We start from the raw sequence: 22033 nt of genomic DNA on the forward strand, positions 1-22033 counted from the left end.
TAACGTTAAACCCCTTTACTATTCAATTAAACACATTCAATGTTTATTTATTGTAAAAGCAATTGGGCTATTTTAATCTCACACACACACATACCACCCCCCCCCCCCCACACACACACACACACACACGCACACTTCTCCGCCTCATTCTGTTTTCATTTACTCGTTCGTTATCTGACCAGCTTCAACCTTGTAGGCTACTCACTTCGTTTCTTGTAGCCCTCTAAAGGGTTTTGGAGGTTGATCCCTCGGTGAACGTGAGTTGAATGGCTTTCTTGTCCGCAGCAGCAGAAAGCATTTTCGAATGTTTGAATGAATCAAAGTGGGTCGTCACGTCGATTTTCTCTTATGCTCCAACACACAGTTGCACGGGGTGCAGAATAGTTTCCCCCCACTTTTTGCCCGGTCTTTAGTAGAAATGTTCGTCGGTAAATGAGATGGATTAGATTTTTTCATCTTGGTGTTTTCTCTATCGTGTGAGCTCCACACGTTCACTCTATACAGTGTTGTTTACATTCTGTGATGCGCGAGCTGATGACGTCAAGACGAGTTAAAAAATAGTTTTCTCAACTTTGTGTGGAAAAATGCGGGGATTATGCGGCCTGTTGATAAATATGCGGCCTTTTAAAAATCTGCGCCATTTTGCTGATTATGCGGTAAATTCTGCGATCGCAGAGTCGCGTTTTTCTGGAGGGTCTAGATAGGACACGGCTGGCTTGAGCGATCCACTTGATAACCGGCGCCGTAGGACCGTTTAGCGAGAGAGCGCGTATTTTTTGGATTAGGCTAACCGGCTAACTCAAACATATCCAGGTTAGGTTGAACCGGCTTCGTCGTACAGGCCTCTGGTGTATGTGGAGGTTGGTTAGCGTCACAATGGGGGTGAGCTTAACTCTGATATCTTTTGTTGACCGTATGATTCTGTTTGTTTATTGTTTTGATTTCCAATATTAAATATCCTTAAAGCGTCAAGATCAGTACAGACTTTATTATTTATACGTGTCACATCAGTGAGCGAAGTTTAGCCTCAGAGCGGCCGTATTCTTTGGGAACATAGCCCCCACAACTCTTATTGGATGAAACATTGTGCCAGAAATAATAAGATAAGATAAGAGAGTACTTTATTGATCTCAATTTTGGGATTTTGCGTTTATTTTGTACAGACTGCTGATAGATGGGTATATAACTGACTGCTTGCACTCTGGTTAGACCCTCTTAATTTCGTGACACTCTGCTTGCATTATGTAATAAAATAATCTAATCTAGTCTAATTTAAATGTAAAATGTACAGTGAGATTTTAAGTCCAAGAGAAGCTAAATAATAATAAAAATACATATAAAACTTGGCAGCCAACGCACTTCTGCTTATCCGGCGCTTTTGATGTATTGTTTGTTTGCAAACCGTTTCTCATGCGTGCCTTACGAATGTATTTCAGCACAGGAAGTGAAACAGGCCTGCTGTCTATTATCAGTAAACCGAATATATTCTGCCGCTATTAATAATCTGTACAGGGGGGAAATAGAAAGAGGAAGTGTAAAGACTCAAAAGGCATGGCAGAGAGCTTAATATATATTTTTTATGTAGTCATAGGAAGCCACCAGAGAGGATGGATTTAAAAATGTCTCGCTTCAAATCTCCCTGAAATCTATTGATGTTTGCAGGTGTAAGAGGATGGTGGTGGTGATCTCTGATGAATACCTGGACAGCGACGCCTGCGACTTCCAGACCAAGTTTGCTCTCAGCCTTTGCCCTGGTGAGAAACATCACATGAAAGGAAACGGCGTCTGACAAACCTGTGCATGCATGCGACTGTTTTTTATTCAAACATTGACAGGTTTAGAGAGCATGACAGATGTGACGGGTAAAACGATAATGACTTTGCAAAAATGTACAGATATTGAAAGTAAAAATGGTTTAAAGAACATTGCTGTTATTGTTTGTAAGCAATCAGGTCCTAAATATGCTGCAAAGGGACTCCATACTTTATTGATATATTTGATTAAGAGCAGGGGTGTCAAACTCAAATGCACAGTGGGCCAAAATAAAAACATGGGTACTAGTCGAGGGCCGGACTGGTTCAATGTTTATTGCAGAACTTATTGAAATGAACTTATTGCACATATTAAACCTGGAACTAACAAAGCTTAAATTATTGCCTATAAAAACAACATTAAACATTAAATAATCAGTTCATTCATTTCTTATGGCTCTATCTGCAGCTTCTCCAGAGTCATTTCTTATGATTACAATTAAAAAAAAATAAAAAAATGTAAAACTATTTCCCTCAAAGAACAAAACAAACATGCCCTGTTGACGTGAGAGACAAAGTGCAGAAGGAAACATCCATTAAACTCAGTGTGCTGCTCTGTGATGCTAGTTCAGATACTTGGCATCTCATATTGGGTGCAAGGTCATCAATGTTTGGGCTCAGGCTCTGAGCTGAGGAGACCCTCAGGATGGAGTGAAGGTGTGCGTGCAATATACCGGAAGGCCAGATCTAATAGCAATTAGAAATTATCTTGCGGGCCGAAATTAAATCCACCAAGGGCCTGATTTGGCCCCCGGGCCTTGAGTTTGACACATGTGGTTTAGAGTCATATTTGGGGGATTATCTATGCCTACAATTATTTGCCCCTTTTTGTTTGTTTGTTCACCGTGTAAAGCGGCCTTGGGTCCCTTGAAAGGCGCTATACAAATGTAATCTATTATTATTATTATTAAAATGCACAAGATGTTTACTTTCTTACCAATTATGTTATTGATTTCCTTGAGACCCTCTTTCAGAATTGTTGGATATATGCACATTTTTAATAAACAGTGAACATGTCTGTTATTTAGCACTTAAATCCGGCTTCATTTTACCGCGTCTCACTGGTAGTCTATGATTTATCTTGAGTTGAAGTTCCTTTGCTCTATTAGTTGTCAAACAGCCATATAAGTTGAGATCATTTCACACCTTACTCTCAATTTCAAAACCAAAGTCATTCTCCCTTTCTTTTATAATGTTAGCCGTGTTTTTCTGCATTGTCCCAGAGAGTAACCCAACTTTTTTTGAATATTTGTTCCTCTCAGGAGCTCGAGGGAAGCGTCTCATCCCAGTGAAGTACAAGCCAATGTCGAGGCCGTTTCCCAGCATCCTTCGCTTCCTCACGATATGCGATTACACCCGGCCGCTCACGCAGGACTGGTTCTGGAAACGTCTCGCCAAAGCCCTCTCACAGCCAGCCAGTCAGTCATAGTTAAAGGCGCCTTTTTTATTATTAAACTTAATATCGTTAAAGTACGTGCAATTGCTTGTGTCACTTATAATTTACTCGGTCTATTTGTGTTTCCTATGACGATGAAATGGTGATTATTATGAAGCTGCAGAGGGATACCACATATCAGCAAAGTTCTCACACAGTTATATTTCAGGAATATCAGGTTGCTGCCGCTGTTTTGTATTTATGTGAGGTACAATGTGAGGAGGAGGTGTTTGTATTCAGAACAGCATGTACCTAATTCTCTGTAAAAGCTGTTTTTTTTCTGTGCTTGCCACTTCCTGTTACGAGGCAACTTCTCGATGAGATTGTATCTGAAGAGGAAGAGGAAGAGATTTCAGATTGTTCCACTAAAGTCTACTGACACCTACCTTTATCTCTCTTTCTGTATCAGTCATCACAGTGTTTTTACATTTGATACTTTTGTATATGCTAAGATGTAATGTATTTGACTTTGAAAATAAATTGTATGAGTATTATTTCCTTTAATAAATGTATCACATTTTTAAAAGGCAGTTTCCTTTTATTTCTGAAGCAGAATTCACGTACTATTAACCCAGAGGGGGAAATTAGATTAAAAATAATCTGTGCAGTATTAAAATAAGAATATACTCCAATGTTGTCCAGCAGGTGTCGCCAGTGTGCAGAAAAACGTTATAAAAAAATCAGGTGTCGTTAATTGAATGCTATAAAGAAGACCGCTCAGCCTAGTACATTTGACAGTTAACACATCAACATCCAATCACAGAGCAGCGTATGTGATACCGTCCAATCAGTGAACAGGGTGGTCTGGAGCAACGCCTCTTTTCACACGGGTATTTTATTGTTAATATGTGCCCTGAGTGTGGCCTGTCAGGTAGAATTTCCCAGCCTATGTTCAACATAAAAGTGCTTCATCAATGAAATTATTTTGGGTTCAAATGGATTAAGTATGGGATGCGATTATTTGAAAAAAATCATGTGGTTTGTCGGATGTATGAGAAGAATGGATGCCTCTAAGTCCTTCAGCTGGGAAAATTAATCACCTAGTATTGAACAGCCCGCCATTGAAAGTGTGGCGGAACCCACACGCCTTATTCGTTTATAGGCATGTTTAACCTAATATAAAAATACTATTTGTAGTGTTTGCTGGTACCTAGAAGGGGAAATGCAAATACATGCAGTCTCAAGATAAATAAAGCTACATATTTGTGCAACTAACGTTTCAAAAAGTCACCGTACACTGGCACAGTCAGGGTAATTAACCGCCAACCTGAGCTAATAATAATTCCCCCTTTTTAATGACTGTATTGGAATTCAGGATTTACGCCCCTCACTCAATATGGCGACCGGGGAGGTCCACATTTGCTCACTAGGAATGCGGTAGGCGGGGCTGCGAGGCTCGTGTCAAACTTTGGGAATGACAGGAGTGCTGCAGGATTCGCAAAGAAGGGGAAGTGTCGCCCTCCTGTTTGGATTACTTCTTTTACGCACAGTGTATGGGATTGACCACATTTTCTGCAGATAGTAGACGGCCCCCCAGCACACTCCTCAGCCATGTCCGAGGACCAGACCCCCCAAACCTGGTCCATCAACAAAGATGATTATGAGCTACACGAGGTGATTGGTATGTATGTGGTCCTTAGCTTTGTTAGCTCAATGTGTTAACCGTTTTGCAGTTAGCTCCATTAAAGTGACAGCTTTAATTAATTCACGTGTGTATATCAAGCAGGAGGCATGTTATATTTTCTGGAGCTAGGATAAGTTCATCGCGTTTGGCCGACTTGGCAATCCTAGCCGGGCGGTGTTGTGTTTTAGTCAGTGATACGATAACCCCGTCCACCGGGGCTACGTCGGGGTCATAAACGATTAGGTTACTGTATTCAGGTACTGACTATTTGCTGGGAAATAACTGCTTTCATTGAGCATTTGAATATTGATTTTAACTGCTATTCATAGTACATTATAGTATAGTTTTTTCTTATTTGAACAATAAAAGGGCGTAGTATCAAGGACATATAGTGGTGGAAGAAGTACTCTAATAATTTACTTAAGTAAAAGTAGCAATTCTGCAGTGAAAAAATACAAAAATAAGTGAAAGTCCTGCTTTCAATCTTTACTTAAGTAGGCGTGCAAGTATAACATCAACATATATTTCAAAGTACTCACGCAGAATGGTCCATTTGAGCACCATATATATTTTTAATTTCTGTATTAAAATGATTGGTGCATTAATGTGTTCAACCCTTTTTAATGTTGCATAAAGTGGGGTTTATATGAATGACTTAACATTTAATAATATATGTTTATTTATTAAGTACAATACTTGAGTAAATGTACTCAGTTAGATTCCCCCCCATCCCCAAATATAATACACTTCATATTAAAGCATATCACTTTTTCCAATACACTGGTGTTGCCACTGCAAAGTCCAGAGATTATACTCGATGGTCCTTCCCAGAGTAGAGCTGTTTTGGGCAATTTACTGCCTGAATGAATCCCGTTATGTGAGAGCAGTTGGAGAGGATGAATCAGTTTTGAAGGGCTCTTAAACACGTCTCTAAAAGGAAATGGGGGGAAAAAGTAATTTGGGAAACATAAAAAATGCTTTGTTTCATCAGTCTGCTTTATATGTATCACTTTGGACACATATAACGCACCTTTCCAGGCAGCTGTACTTTAGATGTTCTGATATTTACCACCCCACCTATAACCTGACCCTGTCGGCTGCTCAGAGGGAAGGAGTGTGTAAAATATAAGCAAAGTATTGTCTCCTCAAATCACAACATATGTGCCTCTGGTTTACTTTAAGTGGTGCTTGCGTCCTCTTCAGGGAATCTGTGTATATAGAGGGTCCATTCTGCAGGCCTTTTGTATATTTTCTAAAACATACCCAGATTTAACCCATTTCTACTTTCTTGGAACATCTGATCTGGGGTACCTCTCAAGATAAACCCTGCAATTTTGCATGAACACAGACAAAGCCCCTCTGGTATGGAAACCAGTTCTGTGGCATTTCTCTACGCAATGTGCGACACAGATTGTTATGTTTGGTGGAGCTATTTCCAGGTTGAACTGGGTAAGAAAAATATGAATTTGGCTTTGGAAATAAACTGCGTAGTTGTTGTCTAAATGACACAAAAGCTGACCACTAGTTGCCCTCGCGAATCTAAAGGATCTACTTTGTTTAATATCCAATCGTAACTCTCTCTGGCTTTGATCCAAGGCTCCTCGTAAACACAAGTTAGACAGGAAAAGTCCTTCTGTTTGGCATCTGCTTTTGGTTAGGTTTAACCTTGCAGAAAGTCCTGTGGAGTTATCCTGCTCTCTGCCCTCTTAGACAGTCTTTCTATGACTTCTTTATTTCCATTACAGCTTTAAAAAATGAGCTTTGGGTCTGAGGGACGCCTCGAACTAGATCATTGATCAGTAAATCAAACAATAGTCACGTTTTCCTTTATCCATTTTTAGTGAGCACTCTTTAAATCTCTTGCTGTTCTAACAAATCAGAACGACTTCCTCAGATCATTCTCCTCAGGTTACCTTCTTAGCATTTGCTGTCAGCATTTTACCAAAAATATTAGCCTCAAGAGAATAGCTACTGCGGGGGGGAAAGAGAAGGGAGCCTCAATAGGGAGGTTTTTTTCACAGAAATAGCCGGCATTGTGTGTTCATGTTTGGACGATCTTCTCTTGGTTGCACAACAGTCAGGGGTTGTTTTGGAGTGTGTATTCTTAGAGGAGGGATATACAAATGCAGTATTGACTCCTTCAGATAATTAGTTCAGCTCACTGTTTGTGTAAGATAACATAAATAGATTTTTTAATTTAGATTGGTATCTGATCGCAGCAGGCAACACGAGCTGTGTGTCTCTTGCTGTTATCTGCTTCTAGCATCACTGAGTGAATAAAGAAGTTGGTTTGATTTGCTTGGAAATGTTCCTCATAGTCAGTTCATATCCCATCAGAACGTGCAGCACAGTACGTGCAAACATTGAAGGAAATTGTGAAAAGAGACCTTCTTGTTTGAACTCAGTATCCAAGAGATATTCAAGTCAAAACAGGCTAGAGGCGATCTCTCATCAAATTGTTTGTCCGACTAACTCTTCAGATTCTCCTCAGTTTATTTTCACATAAGGCAAAGAGAAGCAGAACATCCCTAACATTTCAAAGCTGAAAACTGGAATTATTAGGGATGTAACGATACCAAAAACACATGGCACGATAATATCGCGATAACAAGTCCACGGTACGATATTTATCGCGATATTGGAAAAAAAGTAGATTTTTTTTTTTACATTTTTTTTTTTTACATTTCATCTTGCCATTTTTTTTTACTTGAATCTAATTTTTTACAACATTTTAGTAGGATAGTAGTATTTTAAAGTGTCAGCAATATAATAATCAGAGTCAAACCCTGCAATAAAATAAATCAAGTTTCACTTTAGTTTTTGTCACTCAGCATCATCAGACAGGTTTTAGGAATATGAGCATGTCCACATTTCCAGGTAGAAGCTGGGATGTTTGGGCGTTTACAAAATCCCCTGCTGTGGAAAAAACTCTCTTGCTTGGTACTGATGTTGCTGGAACAGAGAGATATGCTTTGGCCATGGGTAACAGCAGTGGGTCAAACTGTGCGTTGTCTCTCCACCACTTCAAAAACAATACAGTTTTTGCCAAGAAGGTGAGGCTTATTGACAGGGCGAGATATAAATATACTGTTGGTACTTGTCAATGTCTCTAGGTATGTACATGTAGCCCTGGAAATACGATGTCCTTTTGTTATCTGTTGTTTTATGTTCATGTTGTAACCTACTTGCCGCCATGTTGGACAGGTCTCCCTTGAAAAAGAGATCGACGATTTAGTCAGTCTCACGACGGTATTGAGACATTTATTTATCGCGATATTCGATATATCGTTACATCCCAAATAATTATCTGTCATTTTTGCTTCAAATAATGACCTATTTCTTAGTGGTTTACAAAACTCAAGTAATATTATATTCTAGCAAACTTATCAGACAATCAAAAAGCAACCACTGGACTACGATTTATTGTAAACATTAAAACTGAGGCCATTTCAATTATTAGTATATTGTATTCTGTGATATCTGTGGAAAACACACTAAGTCAAGTTTATGATACTCAACAAGAGATAATATATTTAAGCAATAGCTCACGACAGGCTGTGGTATATGCTCATTATATCACAGCTAAGGGGCGTGGTTCGGCCCGACGCGAAGCTTTTCAGCCCAACTGTAAACAGTTAAATCAACCGGACTTCTTTCTGCAGATTTGAGCGTCCTTAACAACGGTCAATAAGTCCTTGCTGCACATTAAGTCCTTACATGTTTCCATCTCAAGCTTTGTTAGTTAGTTAGTTTCGTAACGGACGTAATGTAACAGTTGTAACGGTTGTAGCTTTTCTCAGATGCGGAGGGATACGGACTTGTTGTGAAAAGTAACTACAATTCTACCCGTGATATACGCTCATTATATGACGGCTAAGAACCAATCAGATTTCTTGATTTGACTTGTCCGTTTTATAATATGACAATTTAACCCAGTTACATTTATATCAACTCACAAAAACCACTAAAATATGATTTGACAAATTCATTACTGGGCTCTCGCAGACATTTAAGTGAAACACTGTTCTTTTTAATACTAGCAATAAAATAGACCTTGACTATAAAGTGCCACATCGCTCAATTTTAAGTACTGTACTGGGTTACATGCCATGGGAATGACTTTCACTTTGGATCAATGTTGAGTCAGAGGCTACTGGTAAGAAGAAGTCATGTGTGACATTTCCTCGTTGTACCTTTCTATGAATAATGTGAGGAATGACATCCAGGTATGCAGAGGAAGTGTTTTAAAAGGCGTCAGGTCCAAACTGGCCTGGTGAGAAACAGACAAACTGATGGTGACCTCATCCATGAAGAAGCCAATCAAAGACACAAAGCCAAAACGATAATTGTGCCTGGCATAAATATTCAACAAGTATCCGTAGCGTTTTCTGATGAATGAAAATTGCGTTTTTTTTTTACCAGACTTCTTTCTGCGGATTGATATGGCTGCACACAGTCCCTTGATCCTCCTTAGCAACAGTCTTTTCTCCTTAGCAACGGTCTGCTATCGTAAAACAGCAGACCACTGGAATGCCCTGTTGACCAATCAGAATCAAGTATTCAACCTGAGCAGTGTAATCATTTGGTCTTATCTAATGAGTAACACGAGACACTGAGATTTAAATAGTTTCTTGTCATTTTAATGGTGTTTTAATGATTAAATTAAATGTTATGCTGGTTCTTTGTCCGCGCCCTCAGTAAGCTTATCAATCTCTCGACTATTCCCTTGTGTTTTCCCATCTTTTAAAAGACTTCTTAGCCATGCCCCAGAATAGAAAGAATGCAAACATTCCATACTGGGACGTCAACTCCCTAAAGAGCAAACATGTCAGCTATCGGCTTAACGGCAAAGCAGCACACGAGTATTTAGGGTTAAACAGGAAAGTTCATTTGAAAGAAAGAAAAACCTCTTGCCTGTCCCGTTCACACTTCGCCTGGTCGTAGTGTGATAATCTACGGGCTTCACTTGTTTTGAGGAAACATGCTTACAGAAAACATCGGATGCTTTTTTTCAAAGATCATGATTGTTTTGTCAATGCTTCCCTCATGCTCTCTTCCCCTCTGGGACTGAGTTGAACATCCAGAGAGATGCAATTACATTTATGATAGAATCAAACGTGTGCAAAGATTTAACCACGAAGTAAAGTTACAATGTACAGCAGATTGTATTTTTGAGGATGGACAAATTCACAAGTTTGTCGACAGAAGATCTTTCAAGTTGTGTTTTCACGTGTATTCGTAACGGGCTGATCCTGTTCTCTTTAATTAAGTCATTTCAAAAACATGATAGTTCAGGTTCTATGTAACAAAATGGTTTCTCTGCATTTGACCCATCCTAGTGTTAGGAGCAGTGGGCTGCCATTATGTACGGCGCCCGGGGAGCAGTGTAGGGAACGGTGCCTTGCTCAGGGACACCTCGGTAGCACTTGGTCTTGCCGGGACTTGAACTGGTGACCTTCCAGTTGCCAAGTCAACTAACTCCCTATCGACTTCACCACCACCTCCCACTTCAATGCAGCCTTTACATTCCAGCAGATTAGACGTTGACTCTTTCAAAGCCCCGGCACCAATGCAGTTTCTGTGCCTCCTCCCAACTGGGATGAAGACGTTTTGTGACGATCTTATTTTCTACGACTGACTTGTGTCCTCCTGTGTGCATCGTAGTATAATCGCTGCAGCTTTGCTTCAAACCTCGAAGGCTTCTCTGAGTATTTCATAATCATGTAACTGGATAGCAGAGACGTGGCTCCTCTGAGCAGAGCAACCTTGTGCTAAGCTTGGAATGAATATCAGAGAGCATGAGGTCCATGTTAACTCAAGGTCCTGACTAGCTGCTGGATGCTCTTTTTGAGACTAATTGGCTGGCCTTGGTGCCCCTTGACCCTCAACAACCCCCCCCCCACCCCTTTTCCACACACACGCACGCTCACACGCACGCATGCACGCTCCCCAGCTTGTCCATCCACCCCTGACGACTGGCTGTTTGTTTGGAGGAATTTACACACCAATGTGTACCAGCGGAGCAACTGGCTCCCATCACTGGCCGCCCTCCAGGGGATTTGTTTGGTGGTGGTGGTGGTGGGGGGGGGGCTATGGAGGATATATTTACAGCCCCTAGTTTTGAGCTACGGTGGAGTTATCTGTGAGTTCTTTAATGCGGGATACTTGTGCAACTCCAAGCATTAGATGGCACCCGCTCCAGCTTCAGGAAGTAGTCTTTATAGAAATAGTGCAGAATAGTCTATAGTAATTGGATTATTGATATATATAAGTTGCAAACAGATGAATGTTATGGATGTTCTTTCAAAAGTTCAGCTGTTTAACTTTCTGTTTTTGTGGGTATTAAAGTGACTTTAGTCAATTAGGGTTGTAGATTTGGGAATGAATGACTTGCTGCAATCCATTTGATGGATATTGCCTCTTCAATATGATTTGCGATATGAGAGAGATAAAAAATGGTAACGATACCAAAAACTCAGAGGACAGAGAGATATGCTTTGGCTGTGGGTGACAGCAGTGGGTCAAACTGTGCATTGTCTCTCCACCACTTCAAAAACAATACAGTTTTTGCCAAGAAGGTGAGGCTTATTGACAGGCGAGATATAAATATACTGTTGGTACTTGTCAATGTCTCTAGGTATGTACATGTAGCCCGGAAAATACATTTAAAAAAAAAAAAAAAAATGTGTTAATTAATTTACCGCGATATTCTATATATCGTTACATCCCTATTTACCACATATTTTGCCTTTTACCGTATATTTTCCTCACTGCATTTTTGATATTGCACTAGACCAAACTCTATATATAGATAAAACTAATTGTGCAGCCCTCGTGTCAAATACAGGAAATTAGAAGGAACTTGCAGTGGTTAATATTCTCAGTTGCATCTCATTTTATTCTTTGCTTCTCCCACACAGCCTGAAGTCATAACTACATAAAAAGCACGTCTTCAGGGACAGCTTTACTTTTTAATTAAAATCAGGAAACAGTGTAGGTCTTTTTTGAAAGCCTCCGTACAACACTGGGTCAATGAAAACTCCAAACAAAGAGCAGCACGTTGTTGTTAATATTTGGCCGCAGCTACTAAGAGGTTAGGAAAAGATTACTACGGAGTGAACCAACGCACCGATCACTCTTCAGACCTGCTGCCAGAGGACAATGTGCTCCAGGCATTGCTCAGCATCACGTATACTCCCGAGGTCTTTGGAAAGTGTGTGTGTGTGTGTGTGGGGTGTTTAAAGAGAGCGGGGCAGTGACCTCACACGAAGCAGGAACAACAGGCTCTCTTAGGAGGGAGACAACAATCCTTCACTCTACCACCAATATTCAGGATGAAGATTAGTTCACTCTTGTTGGATTTAAACTTTAATCAGATTGCATTCATGTGTTCTTTGCTTGTTTTGATCTAAGCAGCTGTAGTTATGGTATGAACTAGACCTGTTCTTTTTCACTATACTATATGATGCAACTTTTAAGAAGTTAGCGTGGGGAACAATCGTGATTTAAAGTGGTGTCCAGGTTTTGAAATCTGTTAACGGGGGCCTAATGTCCTCAGCTTGATATACGGATGCATGTTCACACACGGTACTGTGTACTTTAGTTGTAAATGAATCGTGTGTGGTCTCCTCCTTCTGTCCAGGGCGTGACAATAACACACTAAAGGGGAAAACCCCAAAAAGTGTCTCCTTTAAAAATCCAGACCACATTGATATTTCACTTGTGTCAAAGGGACCTTTTTTTAAAGGGCCCATGTCATGCTTTTCTGGTTCTTACCCGTCCCCTTGTGTGTCATGAAGGTTTTCCTGCATGTGAACGGTCTGCAGAGTCACAAACCCTCAAAGTACACCCTGTAGTGAGTAAAACTCTAACACAGAGAAGACCTGTCTATGCTGCCCCAGAACGCCTCGGTGGACATTTCTCTCTTTCCACTGTTTACCTCTTGGGTATAGTGACGTACCGTTACGTTACATTCACAGAGCCGTTACGTTTTGACCAATCCGCGGACTTCCTCACACACACACACTCGGCGGGAGGTTGCGAGGCGGGACACTGGGAGCTGGCTCAGTGGTGTGGGGTCGGCGAGACACCGTGGAACTCAGCCTGGGCACACACACAAACTGCCAGCCAGGCTGCGGGTGTGTGTGTGCCACGGTGTCTCGCTGTCTCGCAGACTGCCACTGGGCTCACAGGGAGGGGGGGGCAGGAGCTCCAACAAGCCGTGTAGGACAGAGAGTGAATACACATACTATACAGAGATGCTGTTTGAGAAACCAATGTGAGTTTGCTTGTAGACCTCAATGATGGAATTATGATCAGTAGAAATGGCCATGACATGGGACTTTTAATATCCTCCTATTTATAAAACTGCCATCATGTCAAAAGTAATTACCCTTTTCTTCAAAAAAGCAGTGAACACAAACTTCAATGTGTGCCACGAATCTACAAAAGGGAATTTGGTTCTCTCTCCGACAACCCTAACCCTACCCTATCCTCCCGGGGAAGTCTGGTTTAAAAGAGTCAACCCTCCATCAGGCAGGATTTGGGAAAGCTGATTCATAATTGATGAACAGAAAGTGAAGCTTTGCCAAAGAGAAATCGGATGAACTGTGAAAAGCAAAACTGTGCTTAACCTGCCTGAACTCGGGAGGATTTAAAAGTTATGATTAAAGTTTGTAGACGGGGTTAGGGAAGGGCCAGACGATTACACGAAGCCTCAGGATGGGAGTATGACCTCAAATGATTGTGCCAAAGTTAATTTCCACAACGGCTCTGACAGTCTTATACCAGATGATCATTATTGTACTGAATATTAATCAAAGTGATGTTTTTTCTCGTGTGTTTCAGGGAGTGGGGCCACAGCTGTGGTTCAGGCAGCGTACTGTTTACCACGCAAGGAGAAGGTGGCCATCAAACGTATCAACCTCGAGAAGTGCCAGACGAGCATGGACGAGCTCCTGGTAAGAAACACAACACAGAATGTGACCCTTTATTTGTATCCTGATTACGTTATCCTGTTACATGTAATGTGTTACTTACCTATAGGCATGTCTATGGTTTTAAAGGGTACGTACAGTGCAGGTCATTGTGCAGGCTAGCTAGCTAACGGAGCTAGCCACTGATGTGCAGCACGTTACACACCGAGATGGCAAAAGTACACACATCCTTTACTCAAGTAGAAGTACAGATACTCGTGTTTAAAAATACTCTGGTGAAAGTAGAAGTACTGACTAAACTTCTTTATTCAAGTGAAAGTAGAGAGACTTTGAAATGTACTTCAGTAAAAAGTACCCATAACTAGCAGCTGTTTTAAAGAGTACCTGACCTCCCTTTATATTAATAGAACAATAATGTCATTGTTAGCTAATGAATGTTTCCATGCTGAACAACGGCAACATGACAACGTTTTCATTGGTCCCTCTTCTTTAGAGAAGACCAGGAAATGATGGATACACGGATCGTGTTCAAATCAATAGGCACGCAATGACTCTAAATAATAATGATCACGCCACCAAACACACATTCAGACTAAAGGAACCAGCCTGTTTGGGAAATGAGAGAAGTAGAAAGTACAGGTATTTGAGTTCAACATGTAAGAAGTAGAAAGTACAGGTATTTGAGTTCAACATGTAAGAAGTAGAAAGTACAGGTATTTGGGTTCAACATGTAAGAAGTAGAAAGTACAGGTATTTGGGTTCAACATGTAAGAAGTAGAAAGTACAGGTATTTGAGTTCAACATGTAAGAAGTAGAAAGTACGGGTATTTGTGTTCAACATGTAAGAAGTAGAAAGTACAGGTATTTGGGTTCAACATGTAAGAAGTAGAAAGTACAGGTATTTGAGTTCAACATGTAAGAAGTAGAAAGTACGGGTATTTGTGTTCAACATGTAAGAAGTAGAAAGTACAGGTATTTGTGTTCAACATGTGAGAAGTAGAAAGTACAGGTATTTGGGTTCAACATGTAAGAAGTAGAAAGTACAGGTATTTGAGTTCAACATGTAAGAAGTAGAAAGTACAGGTATTTGTGTTCAACATGTAAGAAGTAGAAAGTACAGGTATTTGAGTTCAACATGTAAGAAGTAGAAAGTACGGGTATTTGGGTTCAACATGTAAGAAGTAGAAAGTACAGGTATTTGAGTTCAACATGTAAGAAGTAGAAAGTACAGGTATTTGGGTTCAACATGTGAGAAGTAGAAAGTACAGGTATTTGAGTTCAACATGTAAGAAGTAGAAAGTACAGGTATTTGGGTTCAACATGTAAGAAGTAGAAAGTACAGGTATTTGAGTTCAACATGTAAGAAGTAGAAAGTACAGGTATTTGGGTTCAACATGTGAGAAGTAGAAAGTACAGGTATTTGTGTTCAACATGTAAGAAGTAGAAAGTACAGGTATTTGGGTTCAACATGTAAGAAGTAGAAAGTACAAGTATTTGAGTTCAACATGTAAGAAGTAGAAAGTACAGGTATTTGAGTTCAACATGTAAGAAGTAGAAAGTACAGGTATTTGTGTTCAACATGTAAGAAGTAGAAAGTACAAGTATTTGTGTTCAACATGTAAGAAGTAGAAAGTACAAGTATTTGAGTTCAACATGTAAGAAGTAGAAAGTACAGGTATTTGTGTTCAACATGTAAGAAGTAGAAAGTACAAGTATTTGTGTTCAACATGTAAGAAGTAGAAAGTACAGGTATTTGAGTTCAACATGTGAGAAGTAGAAAGTACAGGTATTTGAGTTCAAAATGTAAGAAGTAGAAAGTACAGGTATTTGAGTTCAAAATGTAAGAAGTAGAAAGTACAGGTATTTGTGTTCAACATGTGAGAAGTAGAAAGTACAGGTATTTGAGTTCAACATGTAAGAAGTAGAAAGTACAGGTATTTGAGTTCAACATGTAAGAAGTAGAAAGTACAGGTATTTGAGTTCAACATGTAAGAAGTAGAAAGTACAAGTATTTGTGTTCAACATGTAAGAAGTAGAAAGTACAAGTATTTGAGTTCAACATGTAAGAAGTAGAAAGTACAGGTATTTGAGTTCAACATGTGAGAAGTAGAAAGTACAGGTATTTGTGTTCAACATGTAAGAAGTAGAAAGTACAAGTATTTGAGTTCAACATGTAAGAAGTAGAAAGTACAGGTATTTGAGTTCAACATGTAAGAAGTAGAAAGTACAAGTATTTGAGTTCAACATGTAAGAAGTAGAAAGTACAGGTATTTGAGTTCAACATGTAAGAAGTAGAAAGTACAGGTATTTGTGTTCAACATGTAAGAAGTAGAAAGTACAGGTATTTGTGTTCAACATGTAAGAAGTAGAAAGTACAGGTATTTGTGTTCAACATGTAAGAAGTAGAAAGTACAAGTATTTGTGTTCAACATGTAAGAAGTAGAAAGTACAAGTATTTGAGTTCAACATGTAAGAAGTAGAAAGTACAAGTATTTGAGTTCAACATGTAAGAAGTAGAAAGTACAAGTATTTGAGTTCAACATGTAAGAAGTAGAAAGTACAGGTATTTGTGTTCAACATGTAAGAAGTAGAAAGTACAGGTATTTGTGTTCAACATGTAAGAAGTAGAAAGTACAAGTATTTGTGTTCAACATGTAAGAAGTAGAAAGTACAAGTATTTGAGTTCAACATGTAAGAAGTAGAAAGTACAGGTATTTGTGTTCAAAAAGTAAAAAGTCGTCAGAAAAATAAGTAGTGGAGTAAAGTATTGATACCAGAAAAATGTACGTCACGAAGTAGTTGTACTCCACTACTTCCCCCCCCCCCCTCTGGTTATACAAACGTTCCTGTAAATGTCACGTCAGTGGAGTTATCTGCCCGTGTGGTGCTCTCTCTCAGATCCACCATCAACACGCTGTCTGCACCTGACATGCAGGCTGCAGCACACGTTTATTTACTTTATTACGTTGGTTCCCTCAGGTGTAACACGGACACCCTGTCAGCATTCCAGCCGCTGTCAATCAAACACACAGAAGGATAAATGCATTTAAAAAACGTTTCTTTGTACTTCATTTGACGGCTTTTTAAAAATACTTTTAAAGATAAAACTAAAAGAAAACCAAAAAAGACCTTAAGACATTAAAATAGCCCCATAAATCCAATCTCACCCACCCCCTACCTCCAGGCAGGGCTGCATCAAAGCAATAATGTTGGGAAAAACACGTATTTCTGACGTATTACGGATGATGTGATTGTAGTTGGCCTTGTGTGTGACCTCTCTACGTGATCAAAGGGGGCTGCTCTAACACACGGCTTATCTGTGGTCCGTGCATGTTGGCTCCCACCTCTGCTTTTTATTACGAGCCCTCCTCCTCCATCCCTGTCACTTCAAACACTATTCTGGTTGTTCTCTGAAGACTCCTCTTACTACCAGGAAACTATTAGACCCACCGCCATCTTCCTGCACGGTGTCTTTAGTTTTTAAGGTACATTTTTTCATCCAACAAACAACTTCAAAAACTTGGCAAAACTGCATTGGTGAAAGTTAAGATCAGATTTACCTCTCGATCCCTAATTGGGACTTTTCTTCGTTGGTAACACAGTTTGAAAGTAGGATATTGGTGTGCAATAAAAGGCATATTTAATGAATGTAAAGTTATAACTAGTCGTCAGTGACACTTTTGTTCCAGATGTTTTGGTGCTGTTGTCAACTTTGACCACGACATGATTAATGGGTTTTTCCTCTCACCACTTCCCAACCCAAAGTCCTGGGAAGTAGGAAATACATCTCGAGATCACGGCCTGGAGATTACTGGCAGATTTCTCACTACTCACTGGCGATACTGAACCCTAACCTTTCCCCAACCCCCCACCATTTTGTGGAGGATGAATCGGGGGAATGCTGCTCCCGGATTCTCAGAGCAGGCGGTCACATGGACAACAGCGAGGTCGGATTTCCTGCCTGTGGTTTCCCCCTAACCCCCCTACCCGGGTTCAAGGAAGCATTACGTTGAACCCAGATCGCTCCTGTAGAGAATCCTCTTGTGATGTAATGCATTGCTGTACTGTTGCTGTACTGGCAAAATATATGTACTTATTTTGGCTTCAGTGTTTTTTAACCCTATTATTGGAGCTGAGGTTTATCTCTGATTATTTAAAAGCCAAAAAAGGTCCCTCATTTCAAACCTTTATTTAGACAGATTGGTCCCTTGAGATCATCGATCTCATTTACAAGGGAGACCTGCATCCTTTAGTTCCACATGAAACATAAAAACAACATACAAACAAACAACAGAGGATATCATATTTACATATTCAACATTTACAAATACCCAGAGTGTCAGAAAGCATTTCATTTAGACGTGCCTTAAATACATTCAGAGAAATAAAAAGGCTCAATTTCAATTTTGCCTGTAGACTGTTCCAAGCAAGTGGAGCTGCGCATAATTGAGCGACAGTAGCTCAGTCAGTATGGACTTGGCTTGGGAAGCAAAGGAGAATGTATTTAGTCGGGGCTGCACATAACTGGTGCGCAGGTGCACCCCCCGCCAAAAAAGGAGCACCGGATCATTTGAAAAAAGGCGCATTTGCGCACCAACATTGAGAGAAAGATAGTTAGAGAGAGGGAGAGAGAGATATTTGCGAGTTGCATAAGAACTGGTAAGATTGCAGGTTTTCCCACTTGGGCCGGCCGCCCGGGTATATCAACAAAGTATAATTCGCGAGCCATTTACGTTACATTTTTTTAATCTGACCGCGAGCACGACAGCATCTGCGATCCCTCGCTATCGCGTGAAGGGTCTGCTTTATGCGCTCCGCACAGTAACCCTGCTGCAAGGCTCCGGCGAACAGTTCATGAGCGTGCTCACTAGCGCACCTCCCCCCCCCCCCCCCCGTTCATAAAGTAAAGTACCCCTCAAAAGGTCCAGTTTATTTCATTTTAAGGATGCGCACCAAACAACATCTCCAGGTGCTCCTTTGAGAGCTGGGTATAGTATAGTTATTCAGAGCTGGATTGTTTCTCAGTATTAAGACTACGCAGTGTCTCCGTTCCTCAGTAGTTTCTCTAGTGTGTTTTTATGTATGAGTTCTGCAGAGATTTTGTGTGTGTGTTTGTTCTGGGTAACTGATAGTGACGTAACGTTGCTCTATAGTGGCTTCTCTGTGCGACTCTGTGGCACCAGTTTGTGACGGTATTCACTTTGTGACAATAGCTCGTTTATTTACTTTGGTGCTCAGTTTCAAGGTCTTCCGATAGTGTGGCCCGGTGTTTATCTCCTATAAAAACTGAGAAGGCTTAACCAAACTGAGCTTTTCAACTTTTTTTAAATGTCTAATCCATCATGTCACAATCAATATTTATTTACTTTCAGTCAATTTGAGATGTTGGAGAGATATCAGTCAATGCTTACAGACTCTATTAAGCAATGTGATTTCCATTAGGCAGAGAGAGGCACTTTCATTAGATGTCTGCTCTGATGCTGTTATTGATCAGATGTTGAGTTTCTGCTCTGCTGTCTGGGCCCCAAAACAAACATTAAGAGGGAGAAAATGTTGATTTGTTTTGGCATTTATTGGTAAAGAGGCAAAAAACAGTCACAGTAGATCCAGAAAATACAAATATGAACCTGAAAATGAGCGCCTCTTTAACATGTCTGATAGATTGCATACAGCTAATTCATGCAAAAGCAGAGGAGGGAGAAATACACTATGCTAATGTTTTGCAGCTTATGAGTGCAAAACAGATGGTCATTATTCAAAAGCGACTTGACAAATATGTCCGACACACGTTACCTGGTTCTTCTGCTGCTGCTGCCATTAGTGACTTGCATAGTAAAAAAGACAATGTGATTGTGTTGCAGACGGGCGTGTCACCTGTGGTTTGATTCAAAAAGCTCTGAATGCTTTGTATAGAATCAGAAACAGGTTTATTGCCAGGTAGGTTCGCACATACTAGGAATTTGACTTGATGTCATGGTGCATACATAAAATATATAAAACAAAAAATCTTTTACACCGTAATAAAATACAGTTAAATAGCAATACAAATTGAATAAAGCAGTAATTTACATGGAAACAGAATTGTATTAAACGAATTTTAGAATATAAAATGTGAAATCAGAATATGTGCAGAAAGGAGTATGAACATTGTGTGCATTAATGTAATGCATATAGTCTATGATGTGTCAGAGGTAAAGTGTCAGTGGGGGGGGGGGGGCCGGTAGCGGAGGGGAAGAAACTGTTCAGGTGGCGAGAGGTACTGGTCTTGATGGAGCGCAGCCTCCTGCCAGAGGGGAGGGGGGTGAACAGTTTGTGTCCAGGGTGGGAGGGGTCGGCCACTATCTTCCCTGCCCGCCTCAGGGTCATAGGATAGGATAGTAGTAGGATAAGGGCAATACAACACGACATAACATCAAAAAGTACAATTGTTTATGTTCATATTTAGATCTAAAATAGATGATTAAACAACTCACTTTGGGGTCTGAAGCCCTTAATAGGCACGTATGGCTCATTTCCACTACAGCGCGGTTTAAGCGTGCCGTGCCCGTTTTTTGGTTGTGTTTCCACTTGGCGTAGTTTCGGCTAGCGGGTACTTTTTCACAGTTTTTCTGGCTCTCCAAAATCGGGTTTCTTTCCGGGCCAACAAACGGGCTGAGTATGCTAAACTAGTGAGAGAATCGCTGGCAACTACAACAAGATGAACATATTTGACCGTGATTTAATTGTAATACACGTTTCAAAAATGATGCCGAAGTAACAACTTACTGATACCGGATAGTAAAAACCATGAATTAATGCTTTGACCAGTCTGCAGACAGACGGCAGGCGGAACACCTTTTTAAAATGTTGTTTTCTAAATGGATATTGGCTAAGCTAACGCTGTATATGCTCCGACCGTCCACACTCACAACAACGGCCTACAGACATAAATAAACCAGAGACTGTATTCTCCATGACACAGACAGTCTGTGGTTTGTACTTGTTTAACTTTTGTCTAGTTTCTGAACAGATATGAGGAGCTGTGAGCTCTGAGTGCTGACAGCTAACGGCTGATGTTGGTTTTGTGTTTCCCATTGAAGATGACGTCACGGCTCCGCCTACACTGCGTTACTATAGTTACTGCCCCAGTTGCTTAACTCTAATGGAAAAGCAGCCTAACAAGGCCTAACTATACCATACTAAGCCGTGCGAGGCCCTGCAATGGAAAAGCGCCATTAATTATATTTGGCATATTGTTAATTAAATGTAGAAATGTGCCTCTGAGGCTTAGACTTCTGCATTTTGAGGTAAAAATAAATGAGAAATTCTTTACTGGCTCTAAGAAACTAAAATACTTTTATTGTTTCCTGAATTGCTTGTATAAGTTTAATTTGTTCTAAGATAAACTTATAGTACAACTGATGTTATTAAATGACTTCATGTACTTTTTAAAGGACTGTACAGAAAGATTAATACTTGTTTCAAAAAAGCCCTTCACAAAGCAAACACATTCCATCAAATGTCAGTCATTTCCCTAAACAATATGGACATTTCCACTGTCTTTGCTGCAGCGTACAGTAGGTTTACAGTGACCTAACCCCCCCCCCCCCCAATAACAAAGAGCCTCTGATTCACACATTGTCTGTCGGGGACAGATGAGAAAACCTGCCAACTGCCAGAGCACGATATCCTCCTGTTCTCCCATTGTTTTTCCTTTCTGGGGTTACCCTGGCCCTCAGAGCTGAGCTGACCTTCCCTTTCCACTGAGCTGAGAACAGAGGGGGGTGAGGGGATCATTATTGTTCCCTCTCAGCCTGGAGCATACAGAGACAGAATGACAGTGGGGACGACACACAGAGATGGTGTCTGGACTGGGAGGTGTTGGACAGCTTGTCAATTAGAAAACCGTAATTATATATTTTATTAAACTTTGTGTATTGGGTTTTTTCAACATCTCCAGGGTGTCCGCAGGGTCTTAAAAAGTATTAAAAGTTGATAAATCAATTTAACGAAAATGAAGGCTATTAAAAAGAGCAACAGAGGAGGGATCCCTCTCCCAGGACGGACAGACGTGCAATAGATGCCGTTGATGCTAACTTCGTGGATGAAAAATAACTTGATACGCCTTTTTTAGCTCGTTTTGCAACTTTAAGGACCCTAAAAATGAAAATAAGGCCTAAGTGTCCGTATTTCAGTTAATTTGGCTAGAAAATAAATCAAGGCGTGTCTTTTTCAATGTTAGTCAACT

At 40.3% G+C, this 22033-nt stretch overlaps 2 protein-coding genes across 4 annotated transcripts in view; both read left to right on the forward strand.

Annotated features, from left to right (window-relative positions):
- The window catches only part of myd88 (MYD88 innate immune signal transduction adaptor), a 10333-nt gene extending 6561 nt beyond the window's left edge, over positions 1–3772 (forward strand). The window contains exons 4-5 of the mRNA XM_079662190.1: positions 1663–1754; positions 3074–3772. Of these exons, the coding sequence (XP_079518316.1) occupies positions 1663–1754; positions 3074–3240 (259 nt within the window). The 3' untranslated portion in view covers positions 3241–3772. The remainder of the gene's footprint in view (positions 1–1662; positions 1755–3073) is intronic.
- A 403-nt stretch (positions 3773–4175) lies between these two features.
- oxsr1b (oxidative stress responsive kinase 1b) overlaps positions 4176–22033 on the forward strand; it is a 53199-nt gene continuing 35341 nt past the window's right edge. Inside the window, exons 1-2 of one of the 3 annotated variants that reach the window (XM_079661080.1) lie at positions 4176–4867; positions 13718–13830. In XM_079661080.1, coding sequence (XP_079517206.1) covers positions 4798–4867; positions 13718–13830 — 183 coding nt within the window. In that variant the 5' untranslated portion in view covers positions 4176–4797. The remainder of the gene's footprint in view (positions 4868–13717; positions 13831–22033) is intronic. The other 2 variants (XM_079661082.1, XM_079661081.1) reach the window with 2 other exon arrangements.

The sequence above is a fragment of the Notothenia rossii genome, assembly GCF_949606895.1.
Source record: "Notothenia rossii genome assembly, chromosome: 12".
In the NCBI taxonomy this organism is placed as follows: Eukaryota; Metazoa; Chordata; class Actinopteri; order Perciformes; family Nototheniidae; genus Notothenia; species Notothenia rossii.